Source organism: Paramormyrops kingsleyae, chromosome 1, assembly GCF_048594095.1.
Source record: "Paramormyrops kingsleyae isolate MSU_618 chromosome 1, PKINGS_0.4, whole genome shotgun sequence".
NCBI classification, from domain to species: Eukaryota; Metazoa; Chordata; class Actinopteri; order Osteoglossiformes; family Mormyridae; genus Paramormyrops; species Paramormyrops kingsleyae.
Window position 1 is genome coordinate 12,614,531 of NC_132797.1, and position 22,013 is coordinate 12,636,543.

A 22,013-nucleotide genomic window follows, 5' to 3' on the forward strand; every position below is an offset into this window, starting at 1 on the left:
CGGGTTCCAACAAATCAGACATCGGTATTTCCATGCAACAGTTAGTTGCTTGCCAGTCACTTCTGCTAGAATGCACAACGCCTCGTCCTTAGAAATGAAAGAAAGACTAGAACTGTCACTTTTTAAACTCAGAACTTGGTCCACCTTACCTCCTCCTTTGAAATATCCTTTTGCTTCGCACCTGAGGTGGTGGGGGAGAAAAAAATAAATAAAATCAACAAAAACACAACTGACAGCAATATAAACACCAGACAAATCTTTGCTCTCAAATATACATTTCTGAAGTGTCAGGAAATTTCCTTCGCGAAGTGATGCCCGTAAAGGAATCCTATGGTCATTTAACTTCTGAACAACTGGGAAGAAACAACGCTTGTGTTACTGATGACCACTTGTATGGGAATTTTCATCAGTACAGGTCAAGGATATTTCATACATCTTCTCAAATCAATCATCTGCAGGTTATCGGCCAGCATAACGCATAAATATGCACAGAGAACACAGGCTTGTCAGGTAAGAGGAAACACATGGAATGTGTTAAAAACCAGAACAAGTTAAACATAATTCATACAAATATAGGGCACTTGCAGCACAGTGCTATCCGAATCCTAGCAGCTCTGTATCCACCTTTTGACTATATTCCAACAATTCTGACATGCTTTTTGTCACACCCCGATCGTGCCGGTCCTCCTGTGCCACGCCCCCCTCGTTAACTTCATGTCGATTCCCAGTGTCGGTTTTCAATTGTCTGTATTAGTTCTATGTATTTAAGTCCACGTCAGAGCTTGTTTCCCTAGTTCCGTCATTGCAGTGCCGTGGTTTCCCCTGTTATGCCCTTGCGTTCTCCCATTAAACCCTTTTATTTAACCCCGTTCCTGCTCTCGTTCGCCTGTTTCCCTGGTCGTGTCCTACGCCGTGTGACACTTTTCACCACAGCGCCCCCCAGCCAACCTGGGATTATATTCCCATCGGTTGAGGGAGGAGCCACTCCCAGCAGACACCGTCACATAAAACTGTGGGCTCTCAAGGTATTCCAAAGTCCAGCTGAAGGAGAAAGAGGGCCTTTAATTACCTCCCCCACCATGGGAGACACCAAGGGGAAGACACAGCGGCCTGCAGGGACGGTCCCGGCAGCCACGCTAGCATAGCCCAACCTCAAACACAAACACACAGGTCTCCTGCAGCAGAAGTGTTAGCATGTAAACAAAGTATGTTTCACCATTAAAAAAACATATTAGGGATCCGAGGAGCGTTAGCTCCCCATTATTATTATTATTATAATTATTATTATTAGGGCTCGAGGTGTAATGGGATGCCACCCCCCACCCCCATGCGAAAAAAAAATGACAAAAACCAACTCCACCCCCCCTAAAAATACCGACTATTTCAGGGCAGTCTCAGAAACACAATCTGGACTGCATGATGAGCAATACACCTCGCTTGGCAAAATTTATCAAGGACACACACACACACACACACACACACACACACACGCACACACACGCGCACGCACACGCACAAACACACACACAAAGATTTGACCCCCACCATGATCCATCCGCCTATTTTTACAGCAATAAAATCAACACAAACACTTTTTGTTTAAATCATAATATCCGTAAGATGTACAGAAGAGAATCTTAAATAGGCTTACAATTCTTAAGGATGGTTTTCAAAAGTTCTCCCTTGAACTGAATAATTGAGTGCAGTGCCGACCAGTACATCAAATACTGGCTATCATGCTATACATAAACCAGTAAATAAGCAAAGCAATAACACTCCAATGAAGAAACTAAAATTTATACGGAATGGCCAGGAGCTCAAAAAAAAAAAAAAGAACCATAAAGTAATAAAATTATAATCCAAGGAACTACTGCCTACCTAACTGCAAGGGGCTGCTACTGTATAGATCTTGAGCCACTTGAAAGCAGATCATATTTGGCCCACAGCCCAGAACAACCCAAATATGTTCCAAATATTTTTAATTGTTCTCACTCCCCGCCCCCCTTTACAGGTCCCTATCTAATACTTAGGCAAGACAGATATGCTGTATTGAACCTGAGCAGGTCATTCTGGAAAAACGAAACCCTAACACAAAGTGAGGAAGCCTGAATTAACCAGCAAACCCAACAAACACGAAACACTCACAGATTTTTATATTAAGAATACATACATAATTGTATATAAACATGTGTATGTATTAAATTATGCAAACATTTGTACTCTAATTTAGGGGACGGGATGATGCAGCATGCGTTTTCAATTAAAAATGTTTAATGTGGCAATAAGTGCTTTCTTACTAATAAGTGCCATTGAGTGAGAGGAGATTAAAGAAAGGTGTAATGTTTTTGCCCTGCCCTTTAGACTTTGTGCTGTAGAAAATGACCCTGTAATGGCACTTTACAGGAATCCCATCAGGCTGGTTTCCGGTTCCCTCTGGTTTGTGAATTGTAAGGCAGTTCCTTGTTTACTTTGCGTCAAATCCAGAGCAACCAGTATAAAAGCGGTCAGGTCGAAACACAGTCCAGGTTTTTGCTCCCCCCCAGCTCCCTACACACCTGCACCAGGTATTCAGTGTTTTTGCTTGTTTGGATCAGTTGTGCTGGAGGGAGCAAAAATGTGGACCTGCTAGGGGTCCCTGAAGACTGGGTGGTGAAACACTGCCCTAGAGTATCCAGGAAAGATTTAATCCTGCTACATTAATCATCCATCCATCCATCATTCAGTATCTTAGAAAAGGGCTCTGACAAATTGGCACTACTGACAGCAAGGAGAGTGTAATCTAGTCAGAATGAGCCGAAAACTTCAAAATACAGTGAAAGCAGCAGTCTGACAGATTTCAGCTGTGACGATGGGCCCAATCTTGGGCTCCTCCTGCCTGTGGCTTCTGAAGGTGACCATTAAAACGGGAGCAAGACCACAGATGGTCAGAAGCAACCTGCAGGGAGGTGCGGGTATGGCTGCACGATTTAGAAAGAAAATGTGACTCAGGAGTCTTTTGCTTAGAATTGAGATCACGATTATCTGCAACGATTTTTTTTCCTTGAATTTAAAACATTTATTGCACTCATTAAACTGCAAAAGGAGACCACAATAAAACATGACTGTGCCAAACATAACTCACCCAGGACCGACATATCAACAACTGACAACAGAAAGGAAATGTTCAATTGGCCATTCAGTCAGGGTAACCAAAACAGCCACACCAAAAGGTGATTTTTAATTTTGAAAAAGAATAATTAAAACAGCAACACTTGATTTTTATCACCTGTGAGAGTAAAAATGTTTTAGGGAAACTTGATCTCCCTGCGCTATAATGTCCATATACAGAATTGAAAGGAAGAAAAAGCCTGTTTTACGCTCCGTGTCGGGCGAGCGGAGAATCAGGCGAGAGAGCCGTGAATACTATAACACGGGGGTTTATTCAGGGCAGACAGCAACGAACAGTAAACATCACCAATGACAGATCTAGGGAAACTCACGCAAACATGGACTAAATACACAAGACAGGTTGAACTGAACAAGCAACAGGTGATTACAATCGGGGTAGTACACGTATGTAATGAGGGACGTGGCACACACGAGGATCGTACGAGCCGGGCGTGATAGACCCCCCCCCCCCCCCCAATAGGCGCGCCCAGAGGTATGATTATTCAGGGGAGGTGACAGACGAGACCGAAGAGCAAAAATCATCAACGGGACACCAGGAACAAGACAGAAACACAGAACAGGCACAAGGGCAAAAGCCACGACAAGACCTTGACACAGAACAGGGAACGCAGACAAACAGACCAGGAAGGGAGAAATAGAGGGCACAAAGAACGGAGGAACAAAAGGACCAGGAGTGAACGGAGGCACGACAGGGGGACGAGGAGCAGAGACAGGAGGGACAAAGGGACGAGGAGCAGACAAGGGAGGCCAGACAGGAACGGACGGGGGATAAAAGGGGAGCCCGAGGGAGCCAAGGCGGGCGACGGGCAGCGGCCGGAGGGGCCGCAGGCGACAGGGAGGCAGGAGCAGGAGGGGACCACACAGGGGGCAAGGAGACAGGCCGAGGGACAGACGAAGGGGACAAGGAGGGAGTCGGAGGGGGCACCAGCGAAAGCAAGGACAAGGGGGAAGCCGGAGCAGGCAACGGGGCACCCAGATCCGGGGAAGGCGCCGTCCGACAACGCACCGGAGCAGGGGGACTCGCAGGCGACCGACGAGGAGTTGGAGGCGGGACCGAGGCCAGGGGACGAGGCGTCGGAGGGGGACCCGCAGGCGACAGCTGACCTGGAGCCGCAGGACCTGCAGGCGCACCCCGAGCCCCAGCCAAGGCAAACGAGGGCGAGCCAAGGGGCAGGGCGGGCGGGGCCCCGGCCCTGCGCTTGTGTCCCCTCCCCTTTCGGGACACAGAAAGGCGGGGTCTTGAAGGGTGTCGGCCTTGCTGGGGTAAGGGCAAAGGAGTCATAAGGGAGGTCCCCCGAGGGGTCCCACTCGAGCTCCTCCTCCAAGGAGGAAGGAGCGGTGGTCGGACTCTCTGGGACCTCCTCGGGGACTGGAGCAGGGACCGGGACAGGCAGATACTGGGCCGGGGCATCAGGCGCAGGCAAAGCCAGAACAGGAGCCACGGGAGCAGCAGCAGGTGGAGGCTCGGGCAGAACAGGGGGCGGAGCCGCAGCTGGAGCCGCAGGCGTGGCGGCAGGCGGTGCTGCCAGAGAGACAGGTTGGACGGGCAAGACAGGCGAGCTGGGCTGGACAGGCACTGCAGCAGCGGCAGGCAAGGGCGCTGCGGGCAAAGCAGTGGCTGGTGAGGGCGTAGCAGCAGGCGCCGCCGATTCATGGCCAGCTGGGGGCGCCGTAGCACACACCAACTCATGGCCAGCAGGGGGAGCCAAAGCAAGAGCCTCAGGTGCAGCTTGAAGTGGGGCTGGTGCAGGATCCCCAGGCATAGCTGCAGGCAGAGGGGCTGTAGGCGGCCATAGCTGAAGGTGGCGCCAGAACCTCAGGCGCAGCGGAAGGCAGTGCCGCAGGCACCGCCGACTCTCGCCCGGGCAGGGGGCGCTGACGAGACGGGTAGGGCAGACAGGACAGGCGAGACTGGTATGGTGGCGGAGTCAGGCGGTGCTGCGGGCAGAGCGGCGGCAGCAGGCAGGGCCGCGGGTAGAGCTCAGGAACCCCGGGCAGCTCAGGAACCCCGGGCAGCTCAGGAATAGGCATCAGGGTTAATGCCGGGCGAACAGGCGTTGCCCCTTTAAGGGCCTTGGATACCTGGGGAATGGCATCCCTTACCGCGCATATCCCTCCTTGGCCCAGGCATGCTGCCCGAAAGTTGTAAGCCTCCAAAGCTGGCCGGCTGCTCATCGGCGGAGCTGGTAGCGGGAGCGACTTCCCGGAACATCGGGAATTCCCCGTGCCTACTGGCAGGAATGACAGCGGGGCGAAGTGAGCAAGCCCCCAAGAAGATCGTCGGGGCTTCTTTCCTTCCTTTTCCCCTGCGCCTCTTCTTTCTTCGGCCGGGGCAGGTCGGTGGAGGCGGGGTTGCCTCTGAGAAAGCAAGGCTTGAGCCGCTTCTCCGTCACCAGTTCGACAATCCGCTGAAGGTTAGCGCGTACTTCCGCTATTGCATGCGTTTCCGTGCGTGGGGTAACCTCTTGTAGGCGGGTCCAACTCAGGTCGGCTAAGTCGGATAAGCCGGGGTCCTCTCGGACCTCCGGCTGCTCACGCCAGTACATCACCTCTTGCAGCAGGATGAGCCATGGGTCTTCTTCCTGCTGCGGTGAGTCTTTCGGGAGATCTGTCATTCTGTTACGCTCCGTGTCGGGCGAGCGGAGAATCAGGCGAGAGAGCCGTGAATACTATAACAGGAGGGTTTATTCAGGGCGGACAGCAATGAACAGTAAACATCACCAATGACAGATCTAGGGAAACTCACGCAGACATGGACTAAGTACACAAGACAGGTTGAACTGAACAAGCAACAGGTGATTACAATCGGGGTAGTACACGTAGGTAATGAGGGGCATGGCACACACGAGGATCGTATGAGCCGGGCGTGACAGCCTGATCTTAATCTAGCTGACTAACGAAGTAAGAATTGCACATGCACAACATGTGATGTTGGTATTAATATCACACATCGACCAGCCCTGTAACATACAGCCATTTTTGAATTCAGTACAAAATACCCTGCCTTGCACTGTGATGTGACAGTACCGGTTCTTACGCCAGTGGAAAACCAATACCTGGAAGTACCATACATTTGCTACTTTCTTGAAGTACCAAAAGTAAGGTACCCGGTAGGGCTGCACGATTTGGGGAAAATATCGAATTGCGATTTTTCCGACAGTAATTGCGATTACGATTTGATTTTCAATTTATTTATTTTTTATGTCAAGCTTCATTTCAATATTAAGTGTGTAGTAATTTTAAAACATATGAAGCAGCATGAGATACCATCAGTATTAACTGGTCTATATTATAATGCAAGGATGAGAATTAAAAGATGTGATGTGTCAAGTTAAATAAAGTAATAATGAAAACAATTGCAGCAAAAAGAAAAATAGCGATCTTGCAGGTAACGCTTATTGACCTCCTAATAACACTAGAACCGCCTTTTCCCAAGCCAATGAACAAGCAAGAACTACTTCGGTGTATGCAGCCCTTTTGTTTGCGCTATTGTGTTGTTAGCTGCTGTTATTAACACTAATAACACTCAAAAAACCGTATAATGTTCATAACAGAGTGGCTGTTCTGTCCTGAAACCGTAAAGCTGGAAATTTTTAAACGTAGTATGCATTTTATCAGGGGCGTAGCAAGCTTTTCAAAAGTGTGGGGGATGAATTACTTCAGCTGTTTTAATTGATTTAATATTGAAACTGTTTGTGATCAATATTCATTCAAACATCAATAGTTTTACTAATGAGGTTTCTGCTGAAATACATCTGAACATACTGTACCTTATCTGAAACTAATAAAAGTAACATTCCTACTATACTGTACTACATGAAAGACACACTGCAGACTTCAAGTATTTCTCACATGGATATCCAGCGAATTAAATAATTTAATTTATTATCTGTAAAAACAAAAAACAACATCGAAAAGGCATGTGATGTTTTAAAATATACGGCTTGTTTACCTCAAGAGCTTCGTAAAAAGACCTGAAAACAACAGCGAAACCGTGTACAAATCAGCGCGCGACAGGGGAAACCTAGGGAAACTGAACTGCCCGGAACACCGGATTCGCCATTGACGACACCAGCTGGCTGTAAAGTGCGCGTCAACCGGGCTAGGCTCGAGGAGCATCTCAGCCCCAATAACAGCAGTTTTTTTTTATTCACAGAACCGGCCAGTATAAGAGTAAGTTTCAAATTTAACTCACTCTCTCTTCGCAGCCTCAAAGACAATGATGGCGTGAATGCGCGATGGCGCTGGCGGGTAAGGTTGAGTATGGGACATTCCGAACAGGGGGCCGCGCGCTCCTTCTTCGGTTCAGTCTCTGTCCAGAGATGACCTTTAGATGACTATTTTCATGTATTTAAAAAAACTGTGATTTATCTACAACTACGTGTATAATACGCCCCCCGCACAAAAAAAACTGTGTGACCCAGTTCGCTATATAAAAACAGGGATGCACAGCGCAAGCCTTTAATTTCCGTTGGTAATTTAATGTCGGTGTTTTCACTTTAAGAGCGACTTTTAAAAGTTCTCCACATCATTTTAATTGCTTAATTATCCAAATATGTTGCATGCATTGCAGTGGAAAAACTGCTTTGTTTAAAGAGAAAAAGAAGATGCTTTATTTATATAGCACCTTTCATACATGAAATGCAACTCAAAGTACTTTACAATAAAGTGAAATGTGATTTTAAAAAGCTTTTTAAAACAATGAAGTGATTCTGCTTCTCTGCTATGGGTATAACGTATTCCAAAGTTTCAATGTTGAAAACAGGACCCTTAGTCAACATTGATTCAATGGCTCATTTTCAACATAGAAATTGTTGTTGTTGTAAAAATGTTGATTTAAAGTTGAAGTTGTAACTTCAACCACAAAACAAACTTTCTGACCATAATTCAATGTTGAATCAATAACGATTGCTATCTGGGAAAGTACCTGGAAAACGGAGATGTAAATAATCATAACAACCATAAGTTCCCGCCTCCTCTGCACGAGCTGACCGATAAATCTAATACACCAAGAGAGGCAAGACTTAAGGCAGAACAGCCAATCATCAGCCGGTGTCATGTTTGAGAGGGAGGGGAGAGGAGAGCTGAAGCGAGCGTAGACACAGAGCGGCCAGAGAAACGGAGGAGCGAATGCGAAGGCATTTGTTCAAAACTGCGGGAAAACTGTAGAAAAAGTGTGGGTGATGAACCCTCTCACCGGGAAAAGTGTGGGTGTTAAAACACCCACATCCCCCACGGGTGCGACGCCCCTGCATTTTATAAAATGTTGAATAAATAGAATTAGTTGTTTATTGGTGATTTCATGTTGGTCGAAGTTTCAGCTTTTTAACAACTGTATACGTTATTTTTTATACAAATCAATTCAAGTGAAACTAAAATGCAGTTTTCGACTGAAGCAGCTTATCATTCCTTTGCTTTGTTACTCGGACAAATACAAAACGAATGATTAAACATTATATGCGTCTCTTTTTGTATGTTTTCTAAATAAGACGGCGTGCCCATACCCAAGTGTAATAGCGATTAAAGCAATCTATTCTTTTAGTATTTATGTTAAAGCAAGACTTTTATTTTATTACTGTTGTGGGATTAATCTTTGGAAACACTTAAATTTAATAAGCACAAAAACATATGATATAAACACCACCGTATTGTGGGTTTTACGGCTTTTTTGGAGATCACCAATTCCGCTGCTGTGAGATCTTTACTGACTGTCTCGTTGTTTTGATGGGTTAGCGGTATACTAATGCTACTGCCTATTAACAAAAAACAAAGGTATGATACGCTGAAGTATATTGCAGCTGGTGTTTAAAAGGAGCTTGCCGGTTCTATTGATGACAGGACCTTCCTGAAACAATCTCGGACCATGTAATAGGAAGGCAATTCACTTATAGCTCAGTAGCGGAATCAGTATTTTTCCGCACCGCGAATGTAACATTTTCCTTGGGTTTCACGTGTTTGCTGTTTGTGGGCCTATACGCCTTCTTGGGCCACTTCTGATTGGTGAACATGACTGGCACGCGAGAAGCACGGCACTTGTGATTGGTGAGAATGACTGTCACACAGGGAGCACGGCATGAATTTGTAAAAGTATTCTCACAGCAGTTTTAAACCCTGGGTCCGACGTGCTGTATAATGTATATCCTAAATCGTGATTTTTGAGACTTGCTAATTGCGTTGTTTAAAATCGCGATTTCGATTTGAAATCGCTAAATCGTGCAGCCCTAGTACCCGGTGTGGTTGGAAAGCACCCTTTAGAGAGGATGCAAAATTATGGAACACTTGAGACCCTCTGGGGAAAAGTAGGAGCGCTTCTTTTGATACAGCTGATGTAATACAATGCAGAAGAACCATTGTAATTTAGAAATGAGATCGCATAAAGGTATGAATTGAGATTGTTTTTTTGCTATTAATTGTGCAGCCCTAGGTGTGGGACAACACCCTCAGCACAAACGGGACAGTGCACTCAAGGCAGGCCACTGAGTAAGGTTAGAGGTTAAACTGTTGGGCACGAGGAGATTTGATTCAATTACATTTACTGATGGGAGTGATTTAATGTACTGGAAATCTTTCATTTCTATCACAATTCAATTCTATTCTGTTCAATTTACTGCCTAATTGATTATTTTGATAACTTAAATTCAAACACTTTAACTTCACTGAAAAAAATCAGGTAAAATTTTTAACATTTAAGTTTCCCTTTCAAAAAAAATCAAGCAACTACACACTATAGCAGCAGGGGACCCCCACTCCACATAGTTTGGAGAAATTTCTTGGAATGTATCATCTGCAGGTTACCACCCACCTTCACTTTGGGCTAAACTAAAGCAGAAGAACCACAGTGACGAACCAAAGAACCACTACTTGAAATGACCATCTGAAGGAGAGATAAAGGCTGAGGTTGACCAGGGCAGCTGTTACATGGCCGACCTGACTTGTTGGACGTATGGTGTACTATGATGGCACCATGCGAAGAGTCACTGACCTCTTCTGTACAGCCATCTACTCTGCTGCAGGGCTGGACTGGTAATCTGGCATACCGGGCAAATGCCCGGTGGGCCGACGCACTTGGGGGCTGGTCGATATAATATGATTTTTTTTTTAATTGGCCAACGACCGGCCCATACAGCAGGGACAGCGGCCCATTGGTTCATTTTCCATATTGACACTGGGCTGGCCTAATCATCTCTTAACAGGCTCCACCCCTCCCCCTCTGTTTCTTGTGACAGACGCAGCCTGACTATATAGTATATGCATATCTACAGGGACCGCAAGGATGGTGTACTTGTTGGTTGTGTCCGACCGATTGTGGTGGGCCGGTCTGAGCAAAAATGCCAGGGCCCTTTTTTTGTCCCAGTCCAGCCCTGCTCTGCTGTTAATGTTTGCTGCAACAGATGGCATGCATGCTTTATTAGCAGGGTCAGGCCATTTATCTAACACTACTAGAGCATTGCAGGGGATAAAAGCAGGGGTGCGACAGTAAACAAAATTCACAGTTCGGTACAAACCACAGATTTAGGTTCACGGTTCGATACAATTTTGGTACAGCAGGGACAACAGAATTTGTTTTGAAATTATTTATTTATTATTAAACAGGAACAATTGTAAATCAAAGGCAGTGTGTCTGTCATGTCTGAATAACAAACTAAATCCAAGGTTGGGTAAGTTACTTTAAAAAATGTAATACTGTACAGTTACTAGTTAATGTAATCAGTAATGTATGGGTCTAAGTAATCTAAATATCACAAAAAAAAGTAATGTAATTACTTGTAGTTATTTTTGGATTATATTAATGCCAACTAAAGACAAGAGTAAAGAGTAAAGATCACTTTCTTATTAGGCAACAGAACATGTTCAAATAAAAATATACCGTATTTTTCGGACCATAAGACGCACCTTTTCCTCCCCCAAAAGAGGGGAGAAAAAGTCACTGCGTCTTATGGTCCGAATATTGCTCTGCTCACATGCTTTAACCCACTGGGGTCGAATGCATAGTTGGCGACGCAGCGTACTTCTCGCGTCTATTTCAGTTTATCTCTCGCTGAAATCTTAATGTAGAATCATGAAAAAACGCTGCCTAAATCCGTAATCTGTCTTCTTTTCAAAACGTCCATTGTCGGAAGTATTACAGTTTTTAAAATTAGGTTAAATCGGCAAAAAATTACCCCCTTACTTTGTTTTACCTGCATCGGGGCCGTGTAGTACCGCTGTCACCCGAAGATCGCTATTCACATTCTAAATAGCCGCATTAGCGCGTATTCAAATTGCATTCGCATGGTAATTTGGTGAACAACGCAACGGTGAAACACGATCCAAATACATCCCCATCAGCGCCATAAAAGGGGGGAGGGATGTGGCCAGGTGTCAATGGATCATTCATACACATGAAAGTTTTTTGTTACTGAAGTGTCTCCTTGTTTCTTTGTACTTTTATTGTTTTTTACTGACTTTATTTGTTAATAACAGTGATAATGGTTCTTAATGCTGCTGTTGACTACTGTTCACTGTACATGGTTGACGTAAAATATTGTAGGACACTATTTGGTTCAGAATCTTTTTTTTCTTCATTTCCCTCCCCTACAACTAGGTGCGTCTTATGGTCCGGTGCGTCTTATGGTCCGAAAAATACGGTACATACATGATTATAGAACATTATCAGGTTAACATCGTGGCATTTTTCCCCCTCTAGACACAGTAAAGAACTAGTAAGACTAATCATACATATTTATTTTTTGTATCCAGATAACATAGCAAAGTTACTTGTATTCCGTTACTCCCCAAGTCTGACTACGTCACATCTAAATATACAGATATGTAATCAAATATGGCTGCATATCTGTAGAGATAAACACCCCTAAAGCCCTAAGGAATTTTAGCCTGATCTGAATTTACTGGTGAAAGTGTCTTTAGAAGCCACGGGGAGACTAACTTGCAGAGGCTGTTTCTGCCTTGCTCTGGTCGTACACACACTTGGATGATGACGTCTCAAATAAGTTAGCATATTGGATGTATTTCCAGCAACATATACAAGTCTGGTATAAGAGCTGACAGACTCTCAGTCTCATCAACAACTATCTCTCCTGTGTTGCTGTAATTTATTAGGAAATCAAAAACGTTCCCTAAACCACTGATGACGATCACTACAGTAAAAATCCCGTTATAGTGGACTCGCTTATAACGGAATATCGTCTATAACGGACGAGGTCCGCTGGTCCCAGTCGCGAGCCTTCAAGAACATGCAGAAAAAAACAAAGGAAATAGCGGACTCGCATATAACGGAATTTCGCTTATAACGGACAAACAATTTGGTCCCCAGAGCCGCTTTTAGCAGTAGTTTTGTTCGGCTATAACGGACATGCAGCTTCGCCGATAAGGCGCCTGGTGTACCGGTGATATCCAGCGCAGATACGTACTCGGGATTATTAATAGTCAAACATCTGATCAGGTAAAATTGGATTACTACATGTACAATATAATAATCTACACCACAAGTGTGTCTGCTGGGGTGTGGCATGAGTAAATTGTGTCCTGTAGTTGTGTTCTGGGCATACATACTGTTTTGCCATGTCCCTTAAAGTCCGTTATAACGGGATTTTACTGTAACATTAGCCATACCCAGCTTACAGCTACGATTAGCATAATGTTTTCCATGTTGAACATCTGCTTGTAAAGCTAGGTTTCACCCGTATCAATAAATGTATGTGTGTGATTGCACATACTGGGCTGAAAACGGTAAACCGAAAGGTACACAACGAATATTCGAGGGGGAATTCGCACACTTGAAACTCTTGTTCTTAGCCTTGCTGGCTCATCTCTTTCTAGCTCTTCACCTCAAATCACCATTGTTATTGTGTATAGATCACCTGGGCCATACAGTAATTTTCTTAAGGAGTTTGCTGATTTTTTAACAAACCTGGTGGTCAGTACTGACAAAGCTGTTATTGTGGGTGATTTTAACATTCATATAGAGAAAGATTGTGATCCTTTAAAAATAGCGTTTACAGCTATTCTTGACTCTCTATGTGTATGTCAGAATGTAGTCGGGCCTACTCATGCCTGTAACCATACCCTTGATTTGATTATTAGTCATGGCATCCTGGTGGAACATGTATCTATTATACCTCAGAGTCTTCTGCTCTCAGATCATTACTTGTTAACGTTTGAAATCCAATATAGCCTCCCGTTGACCACAGCTCCAAAGTACAGAATCAGACGTTCCATTGCCTCACTAACTACAACAACATTTATGAAACAACTTCCACGGTCCTTCAGCCTTACATCTGAAGCATCGTGTATAAATGAACTTGAACAGGCGACTGCAAACATGGAAAAATCCCTTTGTAGCACACTAGATCTTGTAGTTCCACTTAAGAAGATAAAGCATAGAGATAAGAAACCTGCCCCCTGGTACTCTGATCATACACGGGAACTGAAACAGGCATCACACAAGCTAGAGCGCAAATGGCGCTCAACTAAACTAGAAGTTTTCAAATCTGCATGGAAAGAGAGCCTGTCTAAATACAGACAAGCAGTAGTGACTTCTAGGTCTGTGTATCTCTCCAGATTAATAGACAGGAACAAAACCAATCCAAAATTCCTATTTGAATCTGTGGCTAGGTTAACACAAAATTCTTCATTAAACTCGCAAGCTCTTAAGAGTAATGACTTTATTACATTTTTAATGGTAAAATAACTAAGATTAGACAGACCATCCAGTGCACATCCTTAGCTACCTACAGCTGCCAGCCTCCTGCTAGTCTTATGCCTATCAATAATAAGACCTTTGAATCTTTCATTCCTATAAAACACTCAGAACTCTTGAGTTTAATTTCCTCCTGTAAATCCTCTACTAGCCTCGTAGACCCAATTCCTACAAGATTCTTCAAGGAAATTGCACCGCAGACTAGCAATACCCTGTTAAATGTGTTAAACTCATCTCTTAACCTTGGATATGTTCCAAAACCTTTTAAAATGGCTGCTATTAGACCTGTCCTAAAGAAACCAAATCTTGAACCTAGTGTTTTAGGAAACTATAGACCTATCTCAAATCTTCCTTTCATTTGAAAGATCATGGAAAAGGTTGTAGTTCGTCAGTTGTCTTCTTTCCTACAAAAAAAATATACTAATGAATTATATCAGTCTGGCTTTAGACCAAAACATAGCACAGAAACTGCTCTAGTCAAAGTAATGAATGATTTACTTATGGCTTCTGACCGTGGCTGTATATGAAGGATGGGCTCCCCCTTTGAGTCTGGTCCCTCCCAAGGTTTCTTCCTTCTCGGGAGTTTTTCCTTGCCACTGTCGCCTATAGCTTACTCACTGGGGGCTTTGGGTGGGGATACTGTAAAGCGCTTTGAGACGATGTAATGTTGTGATAATGCGCTATACAAAAATAATTTTTGTTGTTGTTGTTGTTGATGAATACACCTGCCGGCCCAGTGGAGATAAGACTATTCTGCTGAGGTTTCAGCTAGCAACCACCCAATCACTGTAGTTGGTTTTGGTTTTGTTCCTTGTGCCCCTGCTTGTGTCTTTACCTGTTTAATTCCCTAGTGTTGGTTTATGTTTCCTTGGTTAGTTCTTAGTTTCCCTGTTTTTAGTTCCTTTGAGTTATTAGTTTCACCTGTGCCCTGTTTCCCTGGTCTTTGTTAATTAGTCTCACCTGTCCTGTGTTAGTCTCGTTACCCCTTTAGTATTTTAGTTCCTGCTTCTGTTTAATTCACGAGTGGTTCATTGTTCTGTTTCATGGATGTTAGATGGTTTAGATATTTTCAGTGTTCAACGTGTATTTGGTTTTTGTTATTTAGTTTTTGTTAATCCCTTTTTAGTTTTTGACCCCTCGTGGTCCTTTTGGTTTTGTTGCGTTTCTAGTGTTTTCTGTTTTATTTAATAAGCCCTGTTTGATTTTCTTTGAGCCGCAAGTGGGTCGTTTACCTTTTTTTTTTGTGCACCATGCCTCGCTCTCGTGCCCGAGCCGCCCGCATCCATGACAAAACCAACTTTTGATTAATTTACTCTATACTCGTTACTGTTCTCGAATAACAGGTTCCTCCCTGAATGAGACAGTAAATAAGATTCCAGACAGAAAAAAGTAAACAGCACATATCCAGCACTTACCAAGTCCGTAGTTACCGGCGTTTTCCTTTAAGTAAAAGTAGGTTGTGAATAAGCCGACTATCAGCAAGGAGGTAAATATGAGGTACTTAACAATGCGACGCATATTCTTGTGATGGAATAAGTGCAGCATTTTGGCGACTGCCGACAGACTTATGAGATGCATGTGTCGCAAGTTGGGCTGAGCAGCAGCAGAGACGTCCGAGCTCATGGCGAGCTGAGCTGTTCGTCGAGTGTTCCGCGCTAAAAAGAGGCCACACCCCCGATGAGGTGTCCGACAAGATACTGACGGACAGGTAAGATGCACCGCGCTGAGAATAAAGCGAAAGGACCTGCAGCAGTTATTTACTGTATATTGGATAACATTCCAAACATTACAGAAACCAGACTAGCGAGATGTGTGACGCATTTTTGATTTTCATGTAGAAGGTGCAAAACAAAAGTTATTTGTTATATTTTTATTACGATAAATATGGTTGATCCGTTGACATTTTGCTTAAAAAAAACGTTTATTCCAGCTCTCATGCAAATTATATTAGTGGGAAAAGACCAAAAGAAGATATTCTTTAGTGTCACAGAATCCCAAATCTATTGTCTTTTAGGTAGTCATTTTGCTTTGACACATGTTGTGGATGCCAGCCCACGACTTCATATGAAATTTATTTTAGACTGTTATTTAGGCCAGTGTGCAACCAGTCAGCGCAATATTTTAAATCGGCGCAATGCTGTAATAGATGGAAGGTCATCGCGGCAGCAGCGAATAAGGAGGCTTGTTAGCAGAGGAGAATGACATTTTTATTACAGTCCTGAACAGGACTAACACAGGAACTGTACATGTAACAAATACACACAAGGGGCTATTTATGATGGCCGGCGAGGCAAGATGATATGCAAATCCCGCCGGCGGTACAATATCCCTAGTCAAAAATTCCTTTAGGATTTTCACCTTTTCCAATAGAATCCTTTAGGATTCCAATAAATTTATCCAAATCCTATTGGACAATCTATCGACTTTATAGAAAAACTGTTTGGTTCTATAAGAATATTCACAGTCCCATTGGAAATGTATATATTTCTTATGGGACCACCCCTGACCCTGAATAGGATAAGCAGTTTCAGAAAATGAATGGATTGATCTTACAATATACTAGCTGCTTTCTATATGAATTACCAGTCTTAATGTTAATTCGTACTGAGAATAAATTGTTTCTAATGATGCATTCAAATTAAATATATGTAATTTCAGTTCTGTACATTTTGTATAATTCTTCAAATTCACTCATTTGTGGACATCACAATCATACTTAAGGTTCTGTTGAGTGATCGAACAACAATATGTTTGCTATAAAAATTCAATACATTTTTCACAAATGCAGAAAATGCCTATTTTATAATAAATATTATTTTAATACTTTTATACCAGATCCAAAAGACATAGCATTTAATAAACATTACTTAATTCAATCATTACATTTTGAAAGATATTTATCAATGAGCTGCTAAATTAAATGTTCTTATTTATAAGTTCTGTCAACTGGATACATGTCACGCCTCGGTGGGCGGGACCACGTGACCAAGCCTCCTGACGATCATCTATTTAACCGGCACTCTGACTAACCACTGTTGCGAAGTATCGTTGCCCTCATGCGCCCTACTAAGCATTCTTCCTCTTTTTTGTCTTCTGTGCCACGTCGTCTGCCCTGCCTACCCTGCCCGACCTGCCTGCCCGCCTCGTCTTCCTGATCCCTGCCCTGCTTCATCTGTGTTCCCTGGTGTGCCCGTCTTGATCTCTCCGGCTCACGACCCTCTACCTGCCTTCTCAACCATCGCTTGTTGCCTGCCCCTTTGGACTTGTCTGTTGTTCGGTGTCCCAATAAACCTCTGGGTCTCCTGCATCTGGGTCCAGCCTGCTCTGTTCTTCCCGGACGTGACAACAACAACTTACCTGGCTACCTCAGTATGAAATAGTTGAATTTGAAACAGTGGATTATTTGCTTTGTTTTTGGTGATGTTAACAATTGATTTAATCACCCCAATGCAGCCATTTCTTAGCTCAACAGTGTAACTTATGCATGTGCCCTTTTCCATAATTTTCAGTTGCGAAAACCTTCCCTCTAATAATTGCTCTCTCATAGACTTCAGCCATGGCAAGCTCATATTCAACAGATAAATCAAACAATGGCAATAGAATGTTTTTCTCAGTTCAAGTATTTCAAGTTTGTTCAAGTATTTTCTGGCGGGGACAACCCAGGAAAACAATATCATCAATATGTTTTGCTTTTGTGTCAAGAGGGTAGCCACTTACCCAGTCATTACCTACACTGTAAAAAAAAAAAAATGTAATATACACAGAGAACACGGGCTTGTTAGGTAGGAGGAAACACATGTCAAGCACTACTATATGGTTGATAGCGCGATTGTTAACCAAGGGATTAATAGCTCTAAAACAAAATGAGACAGCCATGTCCTATGGAGTGTGTTTTCATCAGTGGACTCTGGGGGATAATGCACACCCCTTGGATTTTCATCATTTTAAATGTGACGAAACACGTAATCAAACAATTCAACTGCGGTACATTTAATTTTGTCCCACAGTTCACTGCCTAAATCACACTTTACAACTTATTTATGGATTAATTTGTGTTATGTGTTATGAGACAACCCTGTCGGGGATCGAACACCCACTCAACTAATAATCCGTTCAAGGATTATATCAGGCTCCCAACGAGCACCAAACATAATTATATGTAAGAAACACAAAGTTGTCAGACAACGAACTGTAAGACGCATAATCGGTGGGAAATTTATGTAAGCTAATTACACACGAGGATCAGACCGGGTACACACAAGATACAAGTAAACACATGCGCAACAATAAGGAATTACCTATTAACAATAACAGCAACAACACAACAATGGCTATTTACAACTGCACGCGGGGCATGCTGGGACATGAGCCCCGCAGGTGCTACAGTGTATACAACAGAACAGTACAGAGCTAAAATATCATGAAAAGTAAAAAACATAATTTAGCATTAACCTGGTTTAGCAAGCTGGATGTTAATTTGTTCGACCGGGCATCAAGCTGCTGCCAGATTTTGAAATCCCGCGTTCTGCACGTGCAGAAAAGTGTCCGCGAGGGACGTGGATAAAACTGTTACAGCTGCTCTGCAGTACTCAGTTTTCACATGGTTTTCAGAACGAACATGGAAAAACAATGCACGATATAATTTATTGTCATATCAGCGCAAATGCACATAAAATACGTACGCATTTGCATAATTAATCATGTTTGTTTCGAAATAATCTGTATTCACATTTATTATGTTGATAATAACAATGTTGATATTTGTAAATAAAACTATATTTCCTGCACCTGTCATAGTCGTCCACTTAACGTCAAAAAAATTACGTTCAAATGTTGAATGTCATATTGACGTACAAGTTGGGTCATGGATGGACGTTCAAATTGTGGACCTAGTTTGGACGTTGTATAGATGTCCAGAATTGGTCATGGACTGACGGACCTACAGTAATATAGACATAATCTGCACCTCTATCCGACGTCCAATGTTTAGTGGGGAACTACAGTAACTACCCGCGTACCGACGAAACTTCCCTTTCCCGAAAGAAAAGTGAAACAAAAGACAAACGCTATCCTAACCCTCACTAACCACAAAACAGGGACAAAAAACGCCGTATACGCAGAAAAACAAATGGCAGTCACTCCCTACAACCTTTACACCCATACACACACTATATATAGGCCTCTCTCTATATATATTTATATATATAGTTATCGATATGGTTATCGATTATATATATATATATATTATATATATATATATATATATATATATATATATATATATATATATAATCGATAACCATATCGATAACTATATATATAATCGATAACCAGACAATAGTCAAAACACGGGTAAACAAATACAAGCCGAGTAACCAAAACCAAATCGGAAACCAAAAGCGCGAAAGTCGAAAGCCAAAACGGGTCTTAACAGTAATTCCCAAAATACAATAAGCAAAAGGCGAAGCGAAGACAAATCACGAGCAAAAGCTGGGAGATGGGGTGTTGAGTAGAGATGGCAATTTCGGCACCCAGGATTATGGAAGCCCGTTTCCGCCAGGTAGTAAAAAAAATATAAGCCACGGAATCTTGCATATTTTGCGACTTAGTAAGACACAATTCCGACTTTATATCTCGCAATTGCTACTTTATATCTCGCAATTGCGACTTAGTAAGTCAGAATTCTGACTTTATAATACTGTTCCGTAGTTAACAGGTAAATATGCAGGAAGTAAGCAGCAACAAAGGAGTAGCGCTTCATTAACACCTAAATTGGTACTATTAACTATTAAGGAGTTATGCTTAATTACTCAATAGGTAATAGTGAACTAACTATTATAGTAGTTTTCTATTACTTCATCAGGAACTATTGAGTATTGCTGGTCTCATTGGGAATTATGTACTAGCTATGGATTATTTCTAATAACTACTAGTTCATTACTCATCAAATGAACAGTGCTTTTTTTTGGACTAACAGGAACTTACAGGCTACTGTTCTCAATGGTTTTTGCCATTTTTTTCCCTTTTGGAATAACAGTCTTGTTTCTTCCTATACTTGTTTGTATGACATACAACTTATTCTACAAAATATTACTGCCTAAAATATGTATACAGTACCTACATTTTAATTATTTACTTCACTTCAGTCCGTGTGCCAGTGTTCTTCAAACTGTGCTTTGAAGTCCAACTGAAGGGATGGTCAAACAGAGACTCGTGTTTTGCTACATGATGTGCTCCACCAGATATTGTTGATCTTTTCTAAACATTAAGAAATTAATGTATGCATTTTAAATAAGGAATGAAGTCTTACTAATGACCTAAATAAAACTAATTGTAACTCATTAGTAATGAATGTGGTGTTACTGACTTCTTCCATAGCAGTTACTAAAGAACAAGAACAGTATTATAGTGAAACACACTGTCACTCAATAGTAATTAATGTGGCGTTACTGACTTCTTCCATAGTAGTTACTAAAGAACAAGAACAGTATTATAAAGTGAAACACACTGTAACTCATTAGTAATTAATGTGGCGTTAGAGTAAGCTATTTCTTTCACAAACATTTACTGAGTTCTTTTTAAGCGGTTAATAAGAACAATGAATGTTAACATAGCTTATTTGTTTCACTTAAACATTCATGTAACACTTCATGATACAACAGCATAAGTTCATTTTAAACATTTAATTTAAAGCACGTTATATTAACATCACAACTTAATTTTTAAAATCAAATTACTTTACATTGATTACACATCCAACCCATTAAAACTATTTACACAGGGTATAGCTTTCTGCATGTAACAAACGTCCAAGTGGTCCAACCTTGTGCTTTTGGTCCAGCCATCAGGTCCACTCAATCGGTCTTTGTCCGCTGACGTCATACTCGCTTTAGCCGCAGTGTAATGTGGGTCAAATCGCCATTTTGGTTGTATAAAACGCAAGAGCGAGCGTTTACGTCCGGTTTTATCTTTGGTAAGATGGGACGCTCGTGCAGTGTGAAAGGCTGCGAATATCAACTTTAGAAGACAAAAAATGCATATTCAGTAACATTACTTAAACAAAAAACATCTTAGTTGCCTTTATGAAAATGCCGAGAGCAAACACGCATGAAGGGATATATCGCGTTGAAAGTGATCTTCCGTCTCACTGCTGCGACCCAGGCCACGCGACGCCTCTTCGTTACCTCCATTATCTGCTGTTCATATCCTCTTTTCCAAGTGGGAAACCGAAAAAATCTCATGTTCTGGTCCAGCTTTCTGCTATTTGTACCATGTGATTTAGTATGACAGCCTTTCACACTGCACGAGTGAGTATCCCATCTTACATGCGTGTTTGGCTGAAATAATTCCCATAAAACGGAGAAAACATCACGTCTCACGCTCCGTTTACTTCACCCGGCGAAAGTCTTTGACTGACACGGCACAAATTTCCTCTGTATCGTAACTACCCTTATTTCCCTGTGACCCTCCGCTTGTAAATTGGTAAAAATGTTTCGCATGTTGTAAATTTGTTTTGGGACTGGTAAAAGTACTTTGCATATTGTACATTTGCGTTTATTTTTGCAATATTGTTTTATGATATGATGATTTGTTTTATATGTATTATGCAATGTTAATTTGATTTGCCCTATATTCGGCCACCGTAGTATTATGCACACTTTTGATAGTTTGAGCTTCGTGACATTCGACACTTGCCGCAATAGGTATTGCCGTATTTTGTATAGCTGCAGTTCCGGTTTTTGCCAGCAGGCTGTGCACAGCTAGTGTTTCGAAACTTTTCGAACCGTTTCGAAACACTGTTTGTCTCGAATGTTTCGAAATTGTTTTGATGATTCGAAATTGCCATCTCTAGTGTTCAAGCGTCTTTTATAATCCGGGGCTGGAGAGGCGGGAAACGGGAACGAGGCGATGACAACCAGTCCATCCAGTTTTGACACGGCTTTTGTGGTGAGATGGAAAATGCGGAACCGGAATCAGCAGTTTGACGGAATGGGATCTAAAGGAGAGAAGGGATGGACACACACATGGACGAAACATTTGAAGCACAAAAATAATCGGTGTGCATCGTTGTCTGTGTACTGGACATCACGATTCTGTAATTAAAAACGCCCCATCTTCTGTTAAATGGTATTATTGTTGGCAGTGG

At 42.5% G+C, this 22,013-nt stretch overlaps 1 protein-coding gene and 1 long non-coding RNA gene across 5 annotated transcripts in view; one reads left to right on the plus strand and one right to left on the minus strand.

Annotated features, from left to right (window-relative positions):
* The window catches only part of LOC140588205 (beta-1,4-N-acetylgalactosaminyltransferase 3-like), a 61,840-nt gene extending 46,350 nt beyond the window's left edge, over window positions 1-15,490 (minus strand). For 2 of the 4 annotated variants that reach the window (XM_072709817.1, XM_072709818.1), the window contains exons 1-2: window positions 15,283-15,490; window positions 150-181 (exon numbers count right to left, since the gene is read on the minus strand). In XM_072709817.1, the coding sequence (XP_072565918.1) occupies window positions 150-181; window positions 15,283-15,490 (240 nt within the window). Of the gene's footprint in view, window positions 1-149; window positions 182-4,174; window positions 4,201-7,363; window positions 7,391-15,282 lie in introns of those variants that run through there. The other 2 variants (XM_072709819.1, XM_072709821.1) reach the window with 2 other exon arrangements.
* Window positions 11,135-17,172, plus strand: LOC140588206 (uncharacterized). The gene is made up of 2 exons (XR_011989526.1): window positions 11,135-15,353; window positions 15,431-17,172. It is a non-coding gene; the product is annotated as an uncharacterized lncRNA (long non-coding RNA).
* Window positions 17,173-22,013: the final 4,841 nt, after the last annotated feature.